This window comes from Manis pentadactyla, chromosome 11 (assembly GCF_030020395.1).
Source record: "Manis pentadactyla isolate mManPen7 chromosome 11, mManPen7.hap1, whole genome shotgun sequence".
NCBI classification, from domain to species: Eukaryota; Metazoa; Chordata; class Mammalia; order Pholidota; family Manidae; genus Manis; species Manis pentadactyla.
Window position 1 is genome coordinate 64,446,094 of NC_080029.1, and position 27,114 is coordinate 64,473,207.

Here is a 27,114-nt window from a genome sequence, read left to right on the forward strand (position 1 = left end):
TCTTACATGTAGCTGTCCAGTTTTGCCAGCACCAACTGTTGAAGAGGCTGTCAATTCCCCATTGTCCTTTATCCTTTATCCATGACTCCTTTATCATATATTAATTGTCCATATATGTTTGGGTTAATGTCTGGAGTCTCTATTCTGTTCCACTGGTCTGTGGGTCTGTTCTTGTGCCAGTACCAAGTTGTCTTGATCACTGTGGCTTTGTAGTAGAGCTTGAAGTTGGGGAGCAAGATCCCCCCCCCACTTTATTCTTCCTTCTCAGGATTGCTTTGACTATTCGGGGTCTTTCCTGGTTCCATATGAATTTTAAAACTATTGGTTCCAGTTTGTTGAAGAATGCTGTTAGTAATTTGATAGGGATTGCATTGAATCTGTATATTGCTTTGGGCAGGATGGCCATTTTTACTATATTAATTCTTCCTAGCCAAGAGCATGGGATAAGTTTCCATTTGTTAGTGTCTTCTTTAATTTCTCTTAAGAATGTCCTGTAGTTTTCAGGGTATAGGTCTTTCACTTCCTTGGTTAGGTTTATTCCTAGGTATTTTATTCTTTTTGATGCAATTGTGAATGGAATTGTTTTCCTGATTTCTCTTTCTATTAGTTCATTGCTAGTGTATCGGAAAGCCACAGATTTCTGTGTATTAATTTTGTATCCTGCAACTTTGCTGAATTCCGATATTAGTTCTAGTAGTTTTGTGGTGGAGTCTTTAGGGTTTTTTATGTACAATATCATGTCATCTGCAAATTGTGACAGTTTGACGACTTCTTTACCCATCTGGATTCATTATATTTCTTTGTTTTGTCTAATTGCCATGGCTAGGACCTCCAGTACTATGTTGAATAACAGTGGGGGGAGTGGGCATCCCTGTCTTGTTCCTGATCTTAGAAGAAAAGTTTTCAGCTTCTTGCTGTTCCATATGATGTTGCTGTGTGTTTATCATATATGGCCTTTATTATGTTGAGGTACTTGCCCTCTATACCCATTTTGTTGAGAGTTTTTATCATGAACGGATGTTGAATTTTGTCTAATGCTTTTTCAGCATCTATGGAGATGATCATGTGGTTTTTGTCCTTTTTCTTGATGTGGTGGATGATGTTGATGGATTTTCAAATGTTGTACCATCCTTGCATCCCTGAGATGAATACCACTTGGTCATGGTGTATGATCCTCTTGATGTATTTTTGAATTCAGTTTGCTGATATTTTGTTGAGTATTTTTGCTTCTACATTCATCAGGAATATTGCTCTGTAATTTTCTTTTGTAGTGGGGTCTTTGCCTGGTTTTGGTATTAGGGTGATGTTGGCTTCATAGAATGAGTTTAGGAGTATTCCCTCCTCTTCTATTTTTGGAAAACTTTAAGGAGAATGGGTATTATGTCTTCTCTGTATGTCTGATAAAATTCCGAGGTAAATCCATCTGGCCCGGGGGTTTTGTTCTTGGGTAGTTTTTTGATTACCACTTCAATTTCATTGCTGGTAATTTGTCTGTTTAGATTTTCTGTTTCTTCCGTGGTCAATCTTGGAAGTTTATATTTTTCTAGGAAGGTGTCCATTCCTTCTAGGTTTTCCTGCTTGTTAGCATATAGGTTTTCATAATATTCTCTAATAATTGTTTGTATTTCTGTGGGGTCTGTCATGATTTTTCCTTTCTCTTTTCTGATTCTGTTGATGTGTGTTGATTCTCTTTTTCTCTTAATAGGCCTGGCTAGAGGCTTATCTACTTTATTTTCTCAAAGAACCAGCTCTTGGTTTCATTGATTTTTTTCATTTGTTTTATTCTTCTCAATTTTATTTATTTCTTCTCTGATCTTTATTATGTCCCTCTGTCTGCTGACTTTAGGCCTCATTTGTTCTTCTTTTTCCAATTTCGATAATTGTGACTTTAGACTATTCATTTGGGATTGTTCTTCCTTCTTTAAATATGCCTGGATTGCTATATACTTTCCTCTTAAGACTGCTTTCCCTGTGTCCCACAGAAGTTGGGGCTTTGTGTGTTGTTGTGTTATTTGTTTCCGTATATTGCTTGATCTCTATTTTAATTTGGTCGTTGATCCATTGATTATTTAGGAGCCCGTTGTTAAGCCTCCATGTGTTTGTGAGCCTTTTTGTTTTCTTTGTACAATTTATTTCTAGTTTTATACGTTTGTGTTCTGAAAAGTTGGTTGGTAGCATTTCAATTTTTTTTAATTTACTGAGGCTCTTTTTATGTACCTAGTATGTGGTCTAATCTGGAGAATGTTCCATGTGCACTTGAGAAGAATGTGTATCCTGTTGCTTTTGGATATAGAGTTCTGTAGATATCTATTAGGTCAATCTGTTCTAGTGTGTTGTTCAGCACCTCTGTGTCCTTATTTATTTTCTGTCTGGTGGATCTATCCTTTGGAGTGAGTGGTGTGTTGAAGTCCCCTAAAATGAATGCATTGCATTCTATTTCCTCCTTTAATTCTGTTAGTATTTGTTTCACATATATTGGTGCTCCTGTTTTGGGTGCGTATATGTTTATAATGGTTATATCCTCTTGTTGGACTGAGCCCTTTATCATTATGTAATGTCCTTCTTTATCTCTTGTGACTTTCTTTGTTTTGAATTCTATTTTGTCTGATACTAGTACTGCCACACCTGCTTTTTTCTCTTTGTTGTTTGCATGAAATGTCTTTTTCCATCCCTTGACTTTTAGTCTGTGCATGTCTTTGGGTTTGAGGTGTGTCTCTTGTAAGCAGCATATAGATGGGTCTTGCTTTTTTATCCATTCTATTACTCTGTGTCTTTTGATTGGTGCATTCAGTCCATTTACATTTAGGGTGATTATTGAAAGATATGTACTTACTGCCATTGCAGGATTTAGATTCATGGTTACCAAAGGTTCAAGGTTAGCTTCTTTACTATCTTACTGTCTACCTTAACTCGCTTATTGAGCTATTATAAACACTGTCTGATGTTTCTTTATTTCTCTCCCTTCTTATTCCTCTTCCTCCATTCTTTATATGTTGGGTGTTTTATTCTGTGCTCTTTTGTGTTTCCTTTGACTGCTTTTGTGAGTAGTTGATTTTATTTTTTGCCTTTAGTTAGTATTTGGTTAATCTGCTTTCTTTGCTGTGATTTTATTTTCTCTGGTGACATCTATTTAGCCTTAGGAGTACTCCCATTTAGAGCAATCCCTCTAAAATACCCTGTAGAGGTGGCTTGTGGGAGTCAAACTCCCTCAACTTTTGCTTGTCTGGAAATTGTTTAATCCCTCCTGCATAATTAAATGATAGTCGTGCTGGATACAGTATCCTTGGTTCAAGGCCCTTCTGTTTCATTGCATTGAATATATCGTGCCATTCTCTTCTGGCCTGTAATGTTTCTGTTGAGAAGTCTGATGATAGCCTGATGGGTGTTCCTTTGTAGGTGACCTTTTTCCTCTCTCTAGCTGCCTTTAATACTCTGTCCTTGTTCTTGATCTTTGCCATTTTAATTATTATGTGTCTTGGTCTTGTCCTCCTTTGGTCCCTTCTGTTGGGAGTTCTGTGTGCTTCCGTGATCTGAGCAACTATTTTCTCCCCCAGTTTGGAGAAGTTTTCAGCAATTATTTCTTCAAATACACTTTCTATCCCTTTTTCTCTCTCTTCTTCCTCTGGTACCCCTATAATGCAGATATTGTTCCTTTTGGATTGGTCACACAGTTCTCTTAATATTGTTTTATTTCTGGAGATCCTTTTATCTCTGTCTGTGTCAGCTTCTCTGCGTTCCTTTTCTCTGGTTTCTATTCCATGAATGGCTTCTTGCATCTTGTCCATTCTGCTTTTAAGTCCTTCCAGAGATTGTTTTATTTCTGTGGTCTCCCTCCCTACTGTGTCAGTTAGCTCTTGCATTTTTCTCTGCAGCTCCATCAGCATGGTTATGACCTTTATTTTGAATTCTTTTTCAGGATGATTGGTTAGGTCTATCTCCCCAGATTCCTTCTCAGGGGAGGATGTCTGGGTTATTCTGTTCTGTATCAAATTCTTCTGCCTTTTCATGGCCATAGAGGTAGTTGTGGGGAGTTGGTGCATGTGTCAGATGGAAGAACAAAATCCCTTTCTGCTTGCTCCTCACGTTCCTCTCCTGGGAGAATGGCGACCCCTAGTGACTTGTGCTGGGCAGTTGCGCGCAGACAGGGTCTCTGATTCTTGCCCAGCCGCTGTGGAGTAAGGTCCGCCCAGTTGCTGTGGGTGTGGCCAGCCTCTATTGCTCTGCTATGGCACCGCGCCGGAGGTGGAACAGGCAGGCGGCTCTTTATCACTGTGAGGGGCCTCCAAGCAGCGCTGCCGCCCAGGGTGTTAGGGCGCCCGGAGTGCCCCGGGATTCCCACATGCTGGGCTGAGTGCACCGGGACGCTTCCATCCAGCTGTGGAGTCCCTATCCCTTTAAGACTTTCAAAAAACACTCGGTTTTCTTTGTCCCAGGGGCGCCGGCTGCAGGGACCTGCTCTCAGGTTTTACTGTCCCATTTCCCTAGTATCCAGCGCAGCACACACTGTGTGTCTGCGCTCCTGGTGCGGATGGCTAGGGCTGGGTATTTAGCAGTCCTGGGCTCCCTCTCCCTCCCCACTCTGACTCCTCTCCTTCTGCCAGGAGCTGGGGTGTGGGGTGCTTGGGTCCCGCCGAGCCGCGGCTTGTATCTTACCCCCTTCATGAGGTGCTGGGTTCTCACAGGTGTAGATGTAGCCCGGCTGTTGTCATGTATCTTCCGGTATCTCTTTTAGGAACACTTGTATTTGTTGTATTTTCAAAAATATATATGGTTTTGGGAGGAGATTTCCACTGCTCTACTCGTGCCTCCATCTTGGCTCCTCCCCCCTCCTGAGAGGTTTTTGTTTTTGTACTGATTTGTAGAGCTGAGGATTAACTCATTTCTCTGTTTCTACAATTAGAGTTACCAAAAGTAGTTGTGCTTTAGAATATGACCTCATTTTAGTATAAAGAAAGCATAACTGATGACAGCTTCTATATTTTTTCTTTTTGTTTTTTATTCTTACTGTAAGAGCAAGGTAGACCATCAATTTGTAAAAGTTTTGGTCCTACACTTTAGTTTCCTTGTTTGTTTTTTAGGAGGGCAGCATTTCTAGTAAACAAACTGTTGCAGGTCATAGGAACAAAGCTACTAAAGAAAGAGACAAACTTTTGAAACAAGAAGAATTGAAGTCACTGGGTGAGTTTTAACATTCTTTCCAAAAATTCTTTAGATACAAGAAAGAATATTTCTTTGTTGCGCAAGTGGGGGATGTTTCTAAAATGGCATATTTCTGGTTTAGTTTTTAAACATAGTTTTTTCCCTTAATATCTATAGGCCTTTTGGATAAATTAGACCTCCATTCATCTCTTAAATTTCAAGGTTTAGCGTATCCCTTATTACACTGACCTAATACTAGATTAAGTGCAAATTGGTGTTTTTAGGGCCTACGATTTTAGGCCATTTTGTTTGAGTCACACAGCCTTATAAAACATTGCTTCCCAAACATGACTGTGCGTATGACTCACTGGGAATCTTATGAAATTAAAAGATTCTAAATTAGTAGGTCTGGGTGGGAGAAAAGATTGTGCATTTCTAACTAGGTGATACTGTGCTCCTGGTCTTAGGAAAGGCAGGTGTGTGTTTGTCCCTGTGCAGTAGTTTGGTTAAACTCAGCCAGCTTGCTTTTCCCATTTTAATAACCTGCTGGCTCCCTCCAAGAATTTAAAACCCCTGGGAGTCTCTGCTAATCTCATTTAACCTTAAATTATTTCAAGGATTATTTTGTTACATTAAGAAATGTATTATTTTCTGTCTGTGTACAGTTCTAAGTTTGACCTTCTCCACAGCTTTTGAAAAGGCTAAATTAAAAAAAGAAAAAGCTGATGCCCTAGAAGCAAAGAAAAAGGAAAAGGAAGATAAAGAAAAAAAGAAGGAAGAATTGAAGAAAATTGTTGAAGAAGAGAGACTGAAGAAGAAAGAAGAAAAAGAGAGACTTAAAATAGAAAGAGAAAAGGTATTCATAGAAATATAGTAGCTATGCTCTCTACATGTAGTAAATAGTGCTTTACATATTTAAATTCATGGTTAATTTTCAAATGCTTTTACCACTTTCATTCACATTTATAGTTGTGCATAGAATACTGATAAACAGTATTGGTTTGGAAAATTTCATAACTGAATGATTTAAGGTTTTACATATATATGTGTGTGTATATATATATAAACACACACATAGATATATATGTATATATGTATGTGTGTATATACACCTTTACACCTTAAAGACTCTTCTTAAGTGCACTTCTAAAGTTTATTTTCTTCATTATTTGGACTTCCAAATTTAGAGAAGATGATATGCATAACGCTTTCAAAAGTAAAATACAATTAGAAAAATACAATAAAATCTATAACTAACAAGAATTATTACAGTGTTCTTATTCTCCTTGAGGAATAAGGTTTCCGTGATACTAGGATATTTTAGAACATCTTTGATTACAATCTTTAGTGGTAGATACTTCTTAGAGAATACTATCAGTGATACCCTCCAGTTAGTCATTGTCATTGGTTTTCTGGAATATTCACAAGTAGCCTTAGGTGATTATGTTATATATACACTGTGCTAATTTAAATTACCTGTAGTTTCTTGAGTTATTTCAGATAGGCCCTTGGGGTGGGGGTGGAGGTGTCTTGAATATGTTTACTCCAGAAAATATAGATAGAAAATTTAAAAACCACTTGTAATCTGAGTAGTAATCTTTAGAGATAGCATTAACACTTTGGTTAATCGTCCTCATTCTGGCCCTTAAAAAAAGAGAGCCAGCATTTATACTTTTGCCTACTTTTTTCTGTTTAACATTATCAACATTCCTTCATGTTATTAAATGTACTTAGTAAGGTAGAATTTTTAGTGACTGGATAATAGTTAATCAAATAGATAGGGGTGCTTTATTTTTACTCATAAATATTGATACTCTTCAAATTTGTGAATAAGTCCTATTTTTGGATTATATCCCTGGATAAACTTGTAGAAGTAGAATAATAGGACAATGGGTAAGATCATTTAAAATTTTTCTATACATATACATAGATACTTATTTGCCAAATATGCATATTTACACTCTTAGCAATAGGGAATGAGAATACCCATCTTATTATATTCCCCAAGAAGTACTGGGGGTAGCAAGGGAAAGACTTATTTCAACAGACTACTAAAAGCACAGTTAATAAGTTCTGTAACTAATGTGTACATCTGTTACTTTGATGTTCTTAAATTTCAAAGGAAGAAAATAATATATATTAAACACATACTGAAAAAAAATCATTACAACATTTTATTTACGCTCTGCATTATTAGAGACTTTTTAGGGTCAATATCTATCTTGCAGTTTCAAACCAGAACCAAGAAGTAAAGATTTCAAACGACCAAGTGAGCAAGAGAAGTGGCCTGGATTAAAAGAAAAAGAAGTCCACCAACTGTATTCTAGTATTGCTTTTGCTTACTGCTGCCTCTGTGTATCCCTAGGCTGTTAGTCAGGTTTAAATGAATCTTGAAAGCAAAAAATGTATCACAAGTATTAGGGGAGGTTTTACTTCTGGTACTCTAGTACTAATTTGTTTCCTACTTTGTCAGGATCTAATTGATTTGAAGTAGGGGAAGAGCTGCTTATAAACAGGGTCAGATTGAATTAATATTTATCCAGGAGCTACTGTGGAAAATCATATGTATCAGACATTTTCCATCTTTGTAGCAGTTCCCTCAGATAGGCATTGTTTCAATCAGTGGTTCTAACACTTTAGCACATGTGAGAATCACCAGACAGGCTTCTTAAAACATCAGCTGCTGAGTCCCAACCCTGGAGTTCCTTGTTCAGTAGGGCTGGGACAACACCCAATATTTGTATTTCTTACAAGTTCCCAGGTGACGGTGATGCTGCCTTATAAACGTCTTAAAAGAATTTTTATTAACCTTTCATTTTAGGAGAGAGAAAAATTACGTGAAGAGAAGCGAAAATACATGGAATACTTAAAACAGTGGAGTAAACCTAGAGAAGATATGGAATGTGATGATCTTAAGGTATAAGCATGTTATGTGATGTTTCACACACCTGTATTGTGTTGCCCTGTGTGGCTGATGAAATCTTCCTTTGTGTTTAGTAGTAGCCTCTTTGTATTTAACTGAGCCAAAATAGTCAATAAGCAAATACTATAGTTAAAGTTCCAAGGTAGTAGTGTTAGTATTTTATAGTAAACTTTGATGATTTGTATAATCCAGAAATGATTGGTCATTTGTGTGATCCTTGATAATCCAATAACCACTGGGGCCAGGCATACATTTAGCTTGATTGGTAAGTAAAGATTATGCCTGTCTCCAGAAATGGTCAAAGTCTCCAAACCAAACTCATCTCAGTGTATAAGGAACCATTTCTTAAGTAAGTAGGTGATGGATTAATTCTGTCTCATAACCTAAGGAGATCTTGCATTGTAGGTAATATTGCCACGGCTAATGCCTTAACCTCAGAACCGAAGTTAGAAGTCCCTCTTAACTAGGAATTGCTAATCAGAAATACACTTCAGCCTAAAGTTATGTTCTTAGTTTGATGAATAAAAAAGTCCCTAGAGACTGATGTAGTAAAATTTGAATAAGGCCAGGACATCTATAATTTTAAAAATTCCAGAGGTGACTGTGATAGACATCCAGGGTTAAGAACCACTAGTCTATGTGAAATAATTAATAGGTAAAGAGTTTATCATATTTACCTTTTACAATTCCCTGTACTTGGTTCAAATACTGATGTAAATTGTTTAATCTTGCAGGAACTTCCAGAACCAACTCCAGTGAAAACTAGACTACCTCCTGAAATCTTTGGTGATGCTCTGATGGTTTTGGAGTTCCTTAATGCATTTGGGGAACTCTTTGATCTTCAAGATGAGTTTCCTGAGGGAGTAACCCTAGGCAAGTGCTACTGCTGTGTTATGGTTCACCCTAAAATTAGTGTCTTGAAAGAGGAAACTATTCTCTCTCAGAGTTCTATGGAGTCACTGGACCTAATTGTCCAGCCCTCTCTTGGGGTCTCATGTGGTTATGGCCAGAATTCAGCTGGGACTGGAGCCACCTGAAGGCTTACCTGGCTAGATGTTTGAGATGGCTTCTTCCCACATGTGGCGAGTTCCTCGGCACTGCTCCATGTGGTGGCCCACTTCCTCACCGTAGCCTACACTTCTTATGTGGCAGCTAAGGGCTACAAGAGTCATGAACAGAAACTGCCAGCCTTTTTTAAAGGTTAGGCCTGGAACTGGCAGGCTTTATTTCTGCCATATCCCATTGGTCAGGCCTGCTAATCTTACAAGGTGGCGAAGGAATAGGCTCCACTTGTTAAGAGCAGCATAGTATCTAAGTGCAGAGAGGGAAGAAATTGATGTCAGCTTTGTTTGAGCCATGTTATTGCCTACCTTTAATTTGTGATTCTGTTTTGCTTCTACTTTTACTTTGTATAAACATAATTTATAAGCATTAAATTAGCAGAGGAGGGCTTTGGATCCCATCTGGGATTTTTGGCTTTTAACTAGCAAACTGCTTTTCTTAAGATCCAAGTAAAAACCCTCAAAGATAATTATAATGCCACTCTTATTTTAATAAGAGTGTATTCTTCAGGAGGGCATTCACTTCCCTCATTTCTTTTTATGAGCTAGATGAGGCATGAATAATTGTGCCTTACAGTTCAAGAAGGTCTAAACAATGCTGGTAAGAAGTTTAAGTAAGACAGATTAGATTAAGAAACATTTATGATTTGGATATAATATTAGGGTTACACCTGATGTTGATAATTATTTCTCCACTGTACTAATTGGTAAACAGTAGTGTCTCACATAGCTCTTAAGAATAGTGGGACAATAATAACAAATCTTTGCATTGTTATTCAATTAGAATAAAATTAAAGCTTTTAATATGTGCCTTAATTTGCACTTAAAATTTAGATAAAATACTGGATTGGCTTACTGAGACTAATTTGGCTTTCTTGAATGTAGTGATTTTGGCTTATTACTTTATTATAATCATTATGATTTTTTTTTTATTTTGCCTTGGATAATACTTGGCTGTACTTTTGTAAATGGACACTTAAGAAAATAGTTACCCAGGCTATTGTTGATTAAAATGTTTATTATTCCAATGGAGTTGTTTTTTTCAGTACATGTGAAGAGAACTTTAAATTCATTTTAAACATTTTATTCACAGAAGTGTTAGAGGAAGCTCTTGTAGGAAATGACAGTGAAGGCCCACTATGTGAATTGCTTTTTTTCTTCCTGACTGCCATCTTCCAGGCGATAGCTGAAGAAGAGGAGGAAGTAGCCAAAGAGCAAATAACTGATGCTGACACCAAAGGTCAGAATTCAACATTATTGCTGATTGACAGTAGCTTTGTAATGAAACTGATTTTTGAAGGTCACTTAAAAACAAACTTGACTTTTACAGTTAGAAAATATAATTGTTCAAGTTACCCAATTCTTGAGTCATATGCTAACAACAATACATTATCAGTTGTTTAATAAAGTTTTGTTTTAATGTATCTTATTCTTGATGACCTTAAAAATATTCCTCCCCTTCCCCACAGTCTATCTTGCTTATTATTCCTTTAGATTTCTCCTATAACTTAGGAGCATCACAGATTTCAATAACCAGTATCTGTAATTCTAAAAGATACTGCTGAATAACGCTGATTTTTTTGCCAACACCTAAGGAAATACTTGAATTGTTGTTAATACTTTGAATTGAAAATTACTACAGTTGAGTTCATTTCAGATCTCATAGTTTTTAGGTCAGAGTTAAGTAAAATTTAATTCTTTTATTTGAACAGTTAGTTTGAACTATAAATTTTGCTCTTTAATATCTTAAATATCACTTAAATATCTATAGTCAGTGTGTGGTCCATGTTAATATAGGAATATTATTGGGGAAACTCTTTTTCTATTTTTAAAACAGTATATTCACTGTTTTGTTTAGGATTTCTCTCAATCAGAGGAATTGTTAAGCATTTGTATTAAGATATTGATTTGGGTTCCTGAATAGTATTCTCTGTGAACTTTGGCACATGTAAGATTTAGGATCAGAAGCTTTATAAACAATACTTCACTGCATAAAAATTCACAAAAAGAAATAACTGTTGGGAGACATCTGGGTAGTAGAATCTTGATATGAAAAGATGGAACTTCTGTACATTCAAATAGATTGTTGATGTTAGGTAATTGAGCTCATTTTCCTTTATAGCAGGTCCCTGAAGCAACAGGATAATGATGAGTATGCAGCCAGTATCAGTTGTCTTTTGGTTTTACAGCATGAAAGCCAGCAAAATATATTCTCTAGCTTGCTTACGTGCTGATCACTGTAGGTCCCTTATCAAGGCCATTTTAGAATATGGTCCCCATTGTCATCTCAGATGACTTAGTCAATTAAGAGACTCTAATAAAAGGAAAGCAGAAAGATAAATCCATTTATAATACATCTAATAAGACAATGTAGCAAATACTCCTTTCAGCCATTAGATTGTCTTAATGACCAATAACATTACAGCATTATTGACCAACTTCTGACCATAATATAAGACATAAAGCTGTGTTTAAATCAGGATTTGAAGCAAATGAATTTTGTAGTTTTGTACTGATGACAAAAAATGAGGTATTGGAAATTGTGTTGGAAAATTAGCTAGTGTAAAGGTAAAATATGTGACTGTTGGTGGTTATATTGCCATTATGTTTTCTATTCGTAATTTATTTGAGCTTCAGTTTTTATAGTTGTATTCCTATGCCGGACTGACTATAAATGTAAATATAAGGTCTACCTCTGATTAAGTATTCACCATTAAATAAAGGTTTTAATGCTCCTTTTGAAAATATTTAGTAAACGTTAGGGGAAAAAACATACTTTGGGATTGTCACACTTCTCTCACTTCCCTACTATATTGGCCATGTTTTATATGGTTTACTTGGTTTCATTAAGGGCCTTGGGCTATTCCCCAGGTATTTTTCATATGTTCTCTCATGTCAGCAACAAAAAGCCTTTTCCACAGTCTTCCTGAAAGCAATTAAATAGTCAGATGGGATTGAAATTCTCTTACTTCCTCTTTAGCTGGCCTTACTAGTAAGGTGTTTCCTGCTATTTCTAGAAAGAGGGAAATTGGGCAGAAGAGAAAAGCATGAATTTATCTTAGTGACAAGAAAATTGAGGTTCAGTGAAGTTGTTTATTGAAGATCACATAGCTAGCAAGTGGTGTATTCTGTATGCATTGTTTCATTTAATTCTCATACCAGTTAGATATAATTATTTTCTGACTGCTACATATAAAGAAACTTAGACTTACAGAGTTTAGTTAACTTGCCCAAAGACACATGGCTAGTAAGAAATTGATGAGGTAAAAACTCAGGTGGTTATGGTCTGGAGACTCATAACTATGCTTATCTTGCCTCATAATATGGCAAAGAAGTTGAAAATGTGAATATTTGTTTCCCTAGCATTGCCTATAAAATTATCTGTCTTCAGTAAAGTCTAATTCTTTTGCATTTGGCCTCCCTATTTTTATATCAAATCTTGGACATTTTGACCAGCAATTTTTAAAATCTTACATTAAAAAAATCAATTCCTCTCTTTAGTCTTAACATCATGAACTTAAAAGCCCTTCAGAGTATGAGAGAGCTTCTATATAAGCATCCTCCTCTCATAAAATAGCTTTGTGTATTTGCTAAGATATCACTGTTTAGTGTTGGACATGTATGTACCTAATTCTAGATTACTATGATGATAAATGTATGTGTTTCAGTTAATCATAACATATATAGTTCAGCTGTATTCTCTTGGTATGATGTTACCCAAGTGACAGTCTCTAAGCAAACCCTACAGTGATACTTACAGTTTCTTGAGAGTGCCAAGAAATTCATTTGGTAGATAATTGAGTTAAAGAATACATATTTTAGCATGTTAGTTTAATGAAATTAAAAATAAACTGTCATTTTGTTGGTTGTCTATTTCCTAGGCCTTTATAGCTTTTGGCCTAGGAAATTATAACTTACTATAGATAAAAATAGGTTGAACGTGGTGATTGCTGCAAAGGAAAAGAGCCAATACACTTTTACAGCTGTGTAACTAGGACTATTTTTTATTTGAGTGCCTACTAATCTTAAATGTGTTTGGCTTTATTGTAAAATGAAAAAAAAAAAATTGAGAAAGTTTAGATCCAGTATTTCCCTGGCGAGGAAGAATATAATTAATGTCTGTCAGTTGGACTAGATTCATGGCCTGATAGGAATAACTCCTGTGGATATGAAAAGTTTAGTCAAGTAATTCCTCCTGTACAGTATTGTTTGTGCTTTAAATGCCATGACATTGTCAATGATTATAATCTGACATGATCCCTGAGTTGCCTTTTTCCTTTAGTAAAGCATAGCAGTTCTGTTTTCTAAGGTTCATTTTATCAACTTTTGAACTTTGGGAAGGGAATCATACATAGTGGAAGGTTAAGGAACCACAGAACCAGTGTAGTCCAGTGATTTTCCACCTCTAATCCAAGAAGTCCTACAAATTGTACAGGGATTCTTAGGTGCCGCTGCAGGAGAGTTGGAAAGATGAATGGGCAGTACTGTCATCTCCATACCCTACTTTAACAAGGGGATATTTTACCTCTTTTATATTGGGCTTCCAAGAAATATTCAAAATACTGGAAGAATTTGGAAACTTCTACACTCACTCCTTTAAGAAAAATGAAGTCTGTTAAGTGATTGTATAAAGGCTGCATAACTATGAACAAGGGAGTGGCACAGTTAAGAGAATATTCACAATCTGACTCTCAGTCTGAAGCTGTGTCCACTATACTGTGATATAACAAGTGAACAATTTTATACCAATGCTTTAAATATGTTTGTGCCAGTTGATTTGCTTGTTAGTCCTATTTGTAAGCTAAGCACTGCTTTCAAAGCTTAAAGCAATTTACTTAGAAAACACAGTGAAATCTTCCTACTGTTTCTTGTATCAGAGGATTTTCAAAATAAAAAGCTGTTCTCTAAGTTCTAGCTCTTTGCGCTGGTTTTGTGATGTTACAACCTATACTTTGTTATGATTCAATCTGAAGATAGTTACAAGAAAGATTGGGTATCTTCAAATAGGTTCTGAGTTTCAAAGTAGGCTTTTCTAAAGTTATATTGAGCAAGGAGATTTGTTTTTATTTCAAACGTGCATTTTACCTTTTTTTTGGAATGTGTATGTGCATCTTGTTGGTAACTTAGACACTGTCTTCTCAATGTTAGGTAAGGAAAATATTAGTGTGTAGTGCATGTCTGAGGATTTATAGTTTTAGGTGGAGACTAGGCAGAATGTGAATGATGCTTGTTGTACCTAGTGTTGGTTCTTCTGAGGCTTCTGAATATTAAGCTGTTTGCTGTTTCTTTCATCATTTTAAAAGGGCATTATTCCCAAATATTCAAGCTTTGATTTGCACTAGAATAAAGTATTTATTTCCTTAAAGATTTAACAGAGGCTTTGGACGAAGATGCAGACCCCACAAAATCTGCACTTTCTGCAGTTGCATCTTTGGCAGCTGCATGGCCGCAGTTGCACCAGGGTATGTGTGGGTTTTATTTTTTTGATTGGCTTTTTATTTTTAATTTTATAAAGGTAAATTTTACATTGCTGAGGACTTATTGTTGATATTCTAAATAACTATTTTATTTTTAACAACTATAGGCTGCAGTTTGAAAAGCTTGGATCTTGACAGCTGCACTCTTTCTGAAATCCTCAGACTGCACATCCTAGCTTCAGGTGCTGATGTAACATCAGCAAATGCAAAATACAGGTATCAAAAACGAGGAGGATTTGATGCTACAGATGATGCCTGCATGGAGCTTCGTTTGAGCAATCCCAGTCTAGTGAAGAAGCTGTCAAGCACTTCAGTGTATGATCTGACACCAGGTAAAATTTGCAAGTTGGAATTTGTATAACCTTCCCATTTCCTACCGTCTTATGCCTCTTAGACCCAGAAAATTAGATGGCTGATGAGAAATTTTAGATGATAATTGATTTTAAAAGAGGAGAGAAAGCAGTCTTTTAAAAAATCTGTTGGAATACAAATAGTGAGCTAAATTGAAACTACTGTTGTTTGTTGTTCATATATTCAGAGCTTAAAATATTTGTGATTTTCCTTTCATTTTCAATTGGATTTTCTATTACATTAGAATTTTGTGGTTAGTCCATTATATCTACTAAGTTTAGAAGGATAAGTGAGCATTAGCTAGCTTTCACTTTTATTCCCTATTATGTCAGAAGTTTAAGCCATAGCTGCTTAAACTTAGTTTCTAGCATTCACTTGAGTATTTGAGGTGTGAGAAACAGTATATGAAGTTAAGATGAAAGTATTTTTCACTTTTAAGTACAAAATTAGAAGGCACAAATACACAGTTTAATATGCTTATTTAAGAGAATCTATAATAAAAGTAGAATACCTTAGTTCCTAACACTATATAGTTTTTATAATTTACGGTCATGTTTCTGTGCCATCTTTTCAAAGTAGCAATTTGCCTATTGCCATTATTTTCTTTTTATGTGCTTTTTTTTATTTTGGTATCATTAATATACAATTACATGAGCAACATTGTGGTTACTAGATTCCCCCAATTATCAAGTCCCCACCACATACCCCATTACAGTCACTGTCCGTCAACATAGTAAGATGATACAGAGTCACTACTTGTCTTCTCTGTGCTATACTGCCTTCCCTGTGCCCCCACTACATTATGTGTGCTAATCATAATGCCCCTTATTCCCCTTTTTCCCCCCTTCCCACCCATCCTTCCCACCCATCCTTCCCAGTCCCTTTCCCTTTGGCAACTGTTAGTCCATTCTTGGGTTCTGTGAGTCTGCCACTGTTTTGTTCCTTCAGTTTTTGCTTTGTTCTTATGCTCCACAGATGAGTGAAATCATTTGATACTTGTCTTTCTCCACCTGGCTTATTTCACTGAGCATAATACCCTCTAGCTCCATTTATATTGTTGCAAGTGGTAGGATTTGTTTTCTTCTTATGGCTGAATAATATTGCATTGTGTATATGTACCACATCTTCTTTATCCATTCATCTACTGATGGACACTTAGGTTGTTTCCATTTCTTAGCTATTGTAAATAGTGCTGTGATAAACATAGGGGTGTATATGTCGTTTTGAGACTGGGAAACTGCATTCTTAGGGATGCCATTGTTTTTAAATTCATGTAGTTATAATAGAGGTTTTTTTTAAATTAAGGTATCATATTGATATATAATCTTATGAAGGTTTCACATGAGCAACATTGTAGTTACTATATTCACCCATATTATCAAGTCCCCCCATAGACTCCATTGCAGTCACTGTCCATCAGCATAATAAGATGCTAGAGTCACTACTTGTTTTCTCTGTTCTATACTGTCTTCCCCGTGACCCCTCTACATTATGTATGCTAATCATAATCCCCTTCTCCCTCCCTCCCCACCCCACTCCAAACCCCCTTCCCTTTGGTAACTGCTTGTCCCTTCTTGGAGTCTGTGCGTCTGCTGCTGTTTTGTTCCTTCAGTTTTGCTTTCTTGTTATACTCCACAAATGAATGAAATCATTTGGTACTTGTCTTTCTCCACCTGGCTTATTTCACTGAGCTTAATACCCTCTAACTCCATCCATGTGGCTGCAAATGGTAGGATGTGTTTTCTTCTTATGGCTGAATAATAGTCCATTGTGTATATATACTACATCATCTTTATCCATTCATCTACTGATGGACACTTAGGTTGCTTCCATATCTTGGCTATTGTAAACAGTGCTACGATAAACATAAGGGTGCATATGTCTTTTTTAGTCCTGGATCTTGTTTTCTTCAGGTAAGTTCCTAGGAGTAGAGTTACTGAGTCAAATGGTATTTCTATTTTTAGTTTTTTGAGGAACCTCCATATTGCTTTCCACAATGGTTGAACTAATTTAAATTCCCACCAGCAGTGTAGGAGGGTTACCCTTTCTCTGCATTCTTGTCAGCATTTGTTGTTCCTTCAATTTCAGGTGTTGGCCATCCTAACTGGTGTGAGGTGATATCTCATTTTGGTTTTAATTTGCATTTCCCTGATAATTAGCAATGTGGAGCATCTTTTCATGTGTCTGCTGGCCATCTGAATTTCTCCTTTGGAGAAATGTCTGTTCAGATCCTCCACCCATTTTTTAAAAATTATTTTATTTGCTTTTTGGGTGTTGAGGCATATGGGTTCTTTATATATTTCGTTAACCCCTTATCAGATATGTCATTTACAAATATATTCTCCCATACTGTAGGATGCCTTTTTGTTCTGCTGATGGTGTCCTTTGCTGTACAGAAGCTTTTTAGTTTTATTTAGTCCCATTTGTTCATTTTTGCTTTTGTTTCTCTTTCCTGAGAAGATGTGATCAGGAAAAAGTTGCTCGTGTTTATATTCAAAAGATTTTTGCTATGTTTTCTTCTAAGAGTTTTATGGTTTCATGACATTTAGGTCTTTGATCCATTTCAAGTTTACTTTTGTGTATGGATTTAGACAATAATCTAGTTTCATTCTCTTACATGTAGCTGTCCAGTTTTGCCAACACCAGTTGTTGAAGAGGCTATCATTTCCCCATTGTATATCCATGGCTCCTTTATTGTATATTAATTGGCCATATATGTGTGGGTTTATATCTGAGCTCTCTATTCTGTTCCTTTGATCTATAGATCTGTTCTTGTGCCAGTACTAAATTGTTTTGATTACTGTGGCTTTGTAGTAGTGCTTGAAATTGGGGAGCATAACATCCTGAGCTTTGTTCTTCCTTCAGGATTGCTTTGGCTATTCAGGGTCTTTTGTGGTTCCATATAAATTTTAGATCTGTTTGTTCTAGTTTGTTGAAGAATGCTGTTGGTATTTTGATAGGGATTGCATTGAATCTGTAGATTGCTTTAGGCAGGATGGCCATTTTGACAATATTAATTCTTCCCTTCCATGAGCATGGGATGTATTTCCATTTATTGGTGTCTTCTTTAATTTATCTCATGAGTGTCTTGTAGTTTTCAGGGTGTAGGTGTTTCACCTCCTTGGTTAGGTTTATTCCTTGGTATTTTATTCTTTTGATGCAATTGTGGATGGAATTGTTTTCTTGATTTCTCTTTCTGCTAGTTCATCATTAGTATATAGGAATGCAACAGATTTTTGTTTATTAATTTTGTATCCTGCAACTTTGCTGAATTCAGTTATTAGTTCTAGTAGTTTTGAAGTGGATTCTTTAGGGTTTTTTATGTACAATGTCATGTCATCTGCCAACAGTGACAGTTTAACTTCTTCCTTGCCAATCTGGATGCCTTTTATTTCTTTGTGTTGTCTGATTGCCGTGGCTAGGACCTCCGGAACTATGTTGAATAAAAGTGGAGAAAATGGGCATCCTTGTCTTGTTCCCAATCTTAGAAGAAAAACTTTCAACTTTTTGCTGTTACATATGATGTTGGCTGTGGGTTTGTCATGTATGGCCTTTATTATGTTGAGATACTTGCCCTCTATACACATTTTGTTGAGAGTTTTTATCATGAATGGATGTTGAATTTTGTCAAATGCTTTTTCACCGTCTGTGGAGATGATCATGTGGTTTTTGTCCTTTTTGTTGATGTGGATGATGTTGATGGATTTTCGAATATTGTACCATCCTTGCATTCTTGGAATAAATCCCACTTGATGATGATGGATGATCTTTTTGATGTATTTTTGAATCTATAATAGAGTTTTGATTTGAACTTCATTTCTGAGCCTAAGAATTAAAATTTGAAAAACAATTCTTTGTAATTAGATAACTTTTCATGGCTGTTTAAGTAGTAATATAAGGTAGTTGCTAGTGTTTGAAATGCCTTGTATATCACATAACTGTTAAATTGGATTTAAAGTTGCTTTTCTAAAGACATGGCATTAGCATGTTTCATCTAGAGAGAACTTTTTCCTATTCTTCATTAAGCATTTTCACATTGAGCCACAAATTTAAAAATTTCAAGCACATGGGGTGGATTAATGATTGTGCATTGAGCATTGACTCCCCTATACAGAATTTTATTGTCGTTAACAATCATTTGATCAATAAATATGAGAGATGCCCTCACAAAAAAAAAAAAAAAAAAAAAGGACAGACTTCCAATGGTAAAATAAATAAGTAACCGGGATGTAATGTATAGCATAAGGAATATAGTCAAGATAATGTAACAGCTTGGTAGGGTGATAGCCGGAACCTCGAATTATGTATATAAATGTTCTACCACTGTGTTGTACACTTGAAACTAATGTAATGTAATACTGTGCGTCAACTACCCTTCAATAAAAAAATAATTATAAAAAAAAAAAAATTTCAAGCACAATTCCTTTTTTGTCATTTGATAATACAGAAGTTATTTGCCAATTTTTGACAGGAGAAAAAATGAAAATACTTCATGCTCTCTGTGGGAAACTGCTGACCCTAGTCTCTGCTAGGGATTTCATTGAAGATTATGTTGATATATTACGACAGGCAAAACAGGAGTTCCGGGAGTTAAAAGCAGAACAACATCGAAAAGAGAGGGAGGAGGCAGCTGCTAGGTAAGAGATAATTATAGTCAGCGCACTAATGAAACCTGTTTATTTCTTTGTGTCTAAAACCATATTTCATATTGGGCTATAAGGTGATATTATCTCATACTGATGTTTGATAACTAAGAGGTTTTGAATGGATTGCTGCATTAAGATTTTATGATAACATTGGAGTACGTTCCATAATTTGAAGATTAAAGACAAGATGCTGCAAGTTAAAAATTAAAAGTATCTTTACATCAGATAGACTATAATAATTGATTTTAACTTTCAGAATTCGTAAAAGAAAGGAAGAAAAACTTAAGGAACAAGAACAGAAAATGAAAGAGAAACAAGAAAAACTGAAGGAAGATGAACAAAGAAATTCAGCTGCAGATATATCTGTTGGGTATGGTTTGAATTACACTGCTCATCTGGTAGTACATAAATAAGAAAAATCAGCACCTTAAACTCTAAAATGCTTTCAAAATTTTTAGGGAACTAGTTTTCTGTAGGTACATAATTGTGTTGGTGTACCTTTGAAATTTACGTATAGCCATTCCTCAAGCATAGATGTGTTATGTTAAAAAATACTTCCACAGAATCTACAACTCATTTTCTCATAGAGTTAATTTATAAATGATAATTTCCCAGAAAACTTCCAGTAGGCTATTTTTAATCTGTAATATAGTTCTAGCGTTAATAGTAGTATCTTCCCCCTCCACCACCACCATCATCATAGTTGTACTCTGTGTATTTCAGAGCTGCTCCAAGTCCATTGAGGAATAGTGATGAAATTGGAGGTTTTGATAGAAGGTATAGGGAAAGGATGGCAGCACCATAAGCAGTTTAATGACTGCCTAAGCATTTTATTGCATTTCAGAATATTTGGGATGAAGACTAACTGTGAAGACAACTGTAGATGGCAAAGCATATTCAAATTTAGCAGAAATAATTTTTTTCTTTTTTTTTACAAAATCTGCAAGGAAAGGTTCCAAAAATTCTCAATATTCTGAAATTAGTGTATTTGACTTTGATTATGCTTTCATGCAAAAACACCTATTAAGTCTTAATATTATATGTTACAAACTTGCAACAGGTATATTTTATATGGCCATCAACAGCACTTTAAAAATTGAGCTTGGGTAGCTTAACAAAGTTAATAAATAGTGCACCTAAAGCAACAAGCAACCAAAGGAAATACTAGATAATTGGACTTCACCAAAATTAAAAACTTTTGTGCTTCATAGAACACTGTCAAGAAAGCAAAAAGACAACCTTGTCACTGAAAAAAATACTTGCAAATCATATATCTGATCATGGTCTAATATCCAGAATATATAAAGAACTCATACAACTCAACACTAAAAAGACAAACTAATTAAAAAATGGGCAAAGGATTTTAATAGGCATTTCTTCAAAGAAGGTATATACAAGAAGCACAAGAAAAGATGCCTTAAATCATTAGTTATTGGGGAAATGCACATGAAAAAAAATCACAATGAGATACTGCCCCACACTCTCTAGGAAGACTATGATCTAATTGAGGAACAATAGCAAGTGTTGCTGAGAATGTGGAAGAATCAGAACTCCCATACTTTGTTGATGGGGTTATAAAATAGTTTACAGCTGCTTTGGATAAATTTGGCAGTTCCTCAGTTAAATCATATATCACCATATGATCCAGCGATTCCATTCCTAATACATACCCAAGAGAATTAAGAATATAAATTTATCCAAAAATGTATACATAAAAGTTCATAGTAGCATTATTTCTAACAGCCAGAAGATGGTAATAACCCAAATGTCTATTTATTAATGAATGGATAGACAAAATGTGATATGTCCGTACAGCAGAATGTTATTCAGCAATAAAAAGGAATGGAATTCTGGTATAAGCTACAATATGGTTGAACTTTAAAAACATGCTCAGTGAAAGAAACTAGTCACAAAAGACAATGTATTGTATGCTTCCAATTATATGAAAAGTCTAGAATAGACAAATCTATAACAAAGTAGATCAAAGTAGTTACCAGGGGCAGTGGGGAAGAGGAAATGGAAAGTGACTACTAATGACTATGAGATTTTTCTTTTGGAATGATGAAAATATTCTGAAATTAGGGGTAATCATTGCACAACATTGTGAATATACTAAAAACCACTAACTTTACACTTTAAAATGGTGATTTTTAAGGTATGTGAAATATCTTTCTTTAATTTTTTTACACATTTTCAGTTATATTGAGATAAAATTGACATATAATACTGTATTTAAGACATATAACATAATGATTTGATATGTGCATAATTCACAAAATGATTATAATTAAATATCTACCACCTCACATAGTTACATTTTTATTCCTTGTGAGTCTCAATTTTTAAAAAAAAGAAAAAAGGCATGTTATAGATCCCACCACTTCACATTTATTTATACTCATCTAAGCCTCATTCATTATTTCTCTAGCTCCTAAATACATTTGAGTTTACAAACCTCACTTTGGATGTAGAATTTAAGCAGTGAATTTCTTTCATGATTGATACAATTTTTGTTTTAATTTGGACAATACAATTAGGTAAAACACTCACATTGTGTTCATTTTTCCTACTTACTGTATGTGAAGTTTGTCTTCTGTCCTCCACTGTTTGTCTACTTAATGTCCTTTCTACTCTGTGTCACCATCACATCCCAGCCTACTACCTGGACTATTACAGTGGCCTCTTTTATTGGTTTCCCCTCATCTGCTTTCTCTACCAAATCATTTTCCACTTAGCAGCCGAAACACTTTCTAATCATACCATTTACCTTTTATAAACCCTTTTACTTTTTCCCCATTGCTTTTTGAATAATTCCCTACAAAGCCCAGGATGATCTAAACCTGACTTTCTCTTCCATGTCTTGGATTACTTCTTTTCTTTTACTTTTTTTTTTAATCAAACATATATCACAGTGGTTCAGTAGTTCTCCTTACCCTGCCCCCACCCCACCCACTCTCTTCCCCTTTAGTAACCACTAGTCACTTCTTAGTGTCTGAGTCTAATGCTGTTTTGCTTTGTTTTTACACTCCACAAATGAGTGAAATTATAGGGCATTTGTCTCTCTCCACCTGGCTTGTTTCACTGAGCATAATACCCTTTTAGCGCCAACCATGTTGTTGTAAATGGCAGGATTTCTTTTTATGGCTGAATAATATTTTTTTACATTTTTATCAAAATTATAGACTCCTTCCTTTTCCCTTCAGCTCAGTGCCTTTTCATATGTTAATCCACTCTGCCAGAAATGGAGATTTTTTCTCATCTGTCTCCTCACCCCTCCCCAGTCTCCCTCGTCTCTGGTCTCGCATTTTGATGTTCCTTCAAGCAAGCCTTTCCTCATCCTTGAGACTAGATTTGTTCTCCTTGAAATGCTTTCGTAGAACCTTGAACATCTCCTTTTTTATTACATACTTTCATTTTTATGATAGCTTATGTATTATTACTTATCTGTTTTCTCTGCAGGACTATAAACTCCATGTCTTCTCCACTACTTCCAAAGCATAATGCCTGGCACTTCATAGACAGGCAGTAAGTATTTCATGAATGGAATTATATATTCATTAATGAATATGATCTTTGTTTTTATCCCATAGGGAAGAAGAAAGGGAAGATTTTGATACTAGCACTGAGAGCAAAGAAATAGAGCGAAAGGAACTAGATCAAGATACAGTCACTGAAGATGAAGATGACCCAGGATCACATAAAAGAGGCCAAAGAGGTAATACAGAAATTTCTTAAGGGCATGTGCTTGTTTTTAGTTGACAAGATACTTTATTAATTCAGCTATTCTGAAATATGTATTAAATTAATTCTACCTATTGATTCTAAGGTGTGTTTGTTTTTTAAATGCCCAACTCATAGCTGTGATAAGCTTTTTAAATGGTGACCATTATGTTATAAGATGGTGTTACAAAGTTACATTAGTATATTTATGATTAGGTTTTTACTCACATGTCATTTGTACTTTGGAGAAGAGAGATAGTATTATCTTTTTAATAGGTCATTTCCCCATAACTTCAACTTTTGGTTAGTCAGCGAGTCTTACTGAGTTTTTGTATTTACTACATTAGACTAAGTAGTAATTTTTACTCTAAAACATATTCATTCAGTATACATTGAATGCCTCTTAGATGCTAGAGATAGATCAGTAAAGCTTGTAATGGGTGTCCTATTGCTAAGAATGGAAATCTCTTCTGCCTTAAAATAATTTAATAAATTTCTGGATCAAAGGGAATACATTGTTTTAAAGCTGTTGATACAAATTACTTATGAGGATCTTTAATCATCTTCATTTGACAACTGTTGAAGGTGATGCTTAAGTTTACTCCGTGCTTGTAATTTGGATGGTGTCTTTTCTTTTCTACATTATTTTCTAAATGGTTATTATATAGAGACAAAATCTCTTGTATCATAGAACCTATATTCTCTGATTATAATGCAATTAGTTTAGAAATCCAAAACAAATAAACCTCGTATGACTAGAGTTCTAAGATATACTTCTAAGTAATTGGTCAAAGTAGAAACCATAGTGGAAACTGAAAGGGTATCTCGCCGCAACCCTCCTTACCCAGAACAACTCAGGAGACATGGGCCCACGCAAGAGATTTTATTATCTGAAAGAGAAAGTGGCTGCCCCCCGGGGGGGCGGGGAGAGAGAGAGAGAGAGAGAGGGAGCAGCGGGACAGAGAGACAGAGAGGACAGAGAGAGAGCAGAGACAGAGAGGGAGCAGCGCAGCATGGTGCAGAGAGTTGTGCCATTTATTGTGGTGTATCCGCTTGGCCTGTTGCCTTTGGGGAGGGTCGGGATGTTTAGAGATAAGGTGAGGCAAGTCCCAGGCAAGCCCCAGGAAAGTCCAGGCATAATTCTCACCGGCTTATGTGCTTGGGACCATGGGGTAAATGGAGGATAAATTACTATATTCTTACATTCCTCCCTTTTCTGTTTTATGAGTGGTAGAGGATTTGGGAAGGGGTGAAGGTCAGTCTTCAGTAACTGCTTCCTGCTGATTAGGGGCGATGAGGTTCATTTTTGTATTGATGGGGGGCGGTCCTCAGATGAGCCCTTGGTCTGCAGTGGCGAGGGTGTGTTCCAGGTTTAATAAGGATCATCGTCTTTGGAGAGGGGTTGGTAATCCTGTAATATAAGCTGGTTAAAGGTTTGGTTAGAAGTTTTTTGCATTTGGACTGATTTCTTTGTTTACATAGGGCGGCTGAATTAATAGCATTTTGGGGGGACATATGTGTAGACAGAAAAAGCAACCTGTAGGGCAAAGGTAATCCTTGATGGTGCAATCTTTTGGACAGTCTGCAAGAGAAAAAAGGGCTGGCATTGGGAAGATAGGTCTGGTGAGAGAATAAGTGTTGCGACCAGGGTTAACAATCCTGAGGCATGACGCATGGCAGTTGTAAGGGAGGTCTTAGGACTCTGTGCTGGCAGAAACTTCTTCCGTGATGAGTGGAAGTGGAGATAAGCAGCACGAAATGCGGAGAGTAAGAGGTCCCGTCAGGGTGGAGAAGTAGGAACCTGTGGGAGATTTGGTGGGAGGGGAATAAGGGGAGACAAACGGCTTAAGGTGGGAGTTGTGTATCCAATGGGGAAGACCTTGAAGTTTAACTGCAGTTGGTGTGGAAAGGATTACTGTGTATGGTCCTTGCCATTTGGGAGTTAGGGATGGTGTTGCTTGGTGTGGCAGGGATAGGAGCACAGAGTCTCCTGGGTGATAAAAAGTAGAAGTCGGGTCTTGAGGTTTTTGTGTATAGAGATCAGCGTGAGACCAGAGTAGAGAATGAATGTGTTGAAGTAAAGGGTTGACAAGATGAGGAGGAAGGATAGGAGGTTCAGAGTTGAGACCTGAGGAAGCACGGGGCAGCCATACATGAGTTCAAAAGGAGAAAGTGTAGCAGGTTTTTTTGGCAAGGCCCAGAGTCCAAGTAGGGCCAAGGGGAGGAGTTTTATCCAGTCAAGGTGGAGCTCCAGGGATAATTTAGTAAGGATAGATTTGAGGGTTCTTTTGGTTCTTTCCACCTTACCTGAGGATTGTGGGTGATAGGGGATGTGAAAATGCCATGGAATATTAAGGGCCTTAGTGGTTACTTGGGAGATTTGAGAGATAAACTCGGGGCCATTGTCTGATTGTAAGGAAGTAGGTATCCCAAAGCATGGGATAATTTCAGACAGTAGGACACTGGAGACAGTCTGGGCTCGTTTGTTAGTTATGGGAAAGGCCTCAACCCATCCTGAAAATGTGTCTACCAGTACTAAAAGATACCGGGGGTGTTTTTCTGGGGGCATGTGAGTGAAGTTGAGCTGCCAATCAGTCCCGGGAATGAGCCCTCGTGTTTGATGGGTAGGAAAGGCGGGTGGTCGAGAAGGTGAGTTAGGATTGACTTTTTGACAGATCTCTCATGAAGTGGTGAGTGTTTTGAGGAAGGCAGTTTCTGAATGAGAAAGAGGCAGGTAAATTTTGAGAAGGTGTAAAGATTGGAGGTTAGGATGGAATAAGTGATGTAAGCAGGAGAGTATGGCCTCAGTGGAAGGCGGGCCGGTAGTTGTGGAAACGAATTTTTTAGGGCTTGGAACGAGGGCACTTATTACAAGGACTAACGCTGCTTTTCGGGCTGCCTCATCTGCCCTGTTGTTACCAAGGGTGATGGATGACTGATCTGACCCATGGGAGCGGCAGTATACTAGGCCTATGGCTGTTGGAAGATGTGAGGCTTCTGTCAGTGGTATAATGTGTTTGGCGTTGGTGATAGAGCTGCCCTTGGTGTTGAGGAGTCCCCGTTCTTTCCAGATTGCTGCGTGGGACAGCAGGATATGGAAAGCATATTTAGAATCAGTATAGATAGTAAGAGAGGACCCCTGCGCCAAAGTGAAGGCTCGGGTAAGGGCAATCAGTTCTGCTTGTTGGTTTGTAGTATTAGGAGGTAAGGGCTTTGCCTCAATAGTTTTGTCCAGAGAGACAATGGCATATCCTGCCCATCGAACACCCTCATGGATAAAGGAACTGCCATCAGTAAACCAGGTATATGTGGCCTGAGGAAGGGTACCCTCCTGAATGTGGGAGGGACAGGGTAGGAGTTCATCTAGAGTTTGCAAACAGTTATGGAAGGGGGGTTGTGATCCTGCCTGTGGATTGGGAGGTAATAGAAGAAGGGTAGAGGGATTAAGGGGAGGACAGGTTTTGAAATTGAGGGAGGTGTCTTCAACTAGGGCAACCTAAAGTGATAGAATCCTGCAGGGGGAAAGAGTCTGCAGGCCATTGTAGGTAAGGAGTTCAGAAAGAAGATGAGGGGAGAAAACAGTTGTGGTTGACCCGAAGGTGAGTTTTTTGGATTCTTGAATGACGGCAGCTGCTGCTAGGGCTCGCAGGCAAGGAGCCCATCCCCAAATAGTAGGATCTAGTTTTTTGGAAAGATAGGCAACCGGGGCAAAGGAAGGTCCTAACATATGTCTCAGAAGTCCCAGGGCGAAGCCCTGCCTTTCTGAGACATATAGAGAAAAGGAACGTGTGAGATCA

General features: G+C 36.8%; 1 protein-coding gene across 4 annotated transcripts in view; it reads left to right on the top strand.

Moving 5' to 3' along the window:
• BAZ1A (bromodomain adjacent to zinc finger domain 1A) overlaps positions 1–27,114 on the top strand; it is a 132,804-nt gene that overhangs the window by 74,600 nt on the left and 31,090 nt on the right. For 3 of the 4 annotated variants that reach the window (XM_057488500.1, XM_036881254.2, XM_057488501.1), the window contains 10 exons: positions 5,079–5,178; positions 5,829–5,995; positions 7,961–8,056; positions 8,797–8,935; positions 10,217–10,363; positions 14,490–14,585; positions 14,708–14,932; positions 19,423–19,588; positions 19,854–19,967; positions 23,188–23,312. In XM_057488500.1, coding sequence (XP_057344483.1) covers positions 5,079–5,178; positions 5,829–5,995; positions 7,961–8,056; positions 8,797–8,935; positions 10,217–10,363; positions 14,490–14,585; positions 14,708–14,932; positions 19,423–19,588; positions 19,854–19,967; positions 23,188–23,312 — 1,375 coding nt within the window. The remainder of the gene's footprint in view (positions 1–5,078; positions 5,179–5,828; positions 5,996–7,960; positions 8,057–8,796; positions 8,936–10,216; positions 10,364–14,489; positions 14,586–14,707; positions 14,933–19,422; positions 19,589–19,853; positions 19,968–23,187; positions 23,313–27,114) is intronic. The other variant, XM_036881253.2, reaches the window with a different exon arrangement.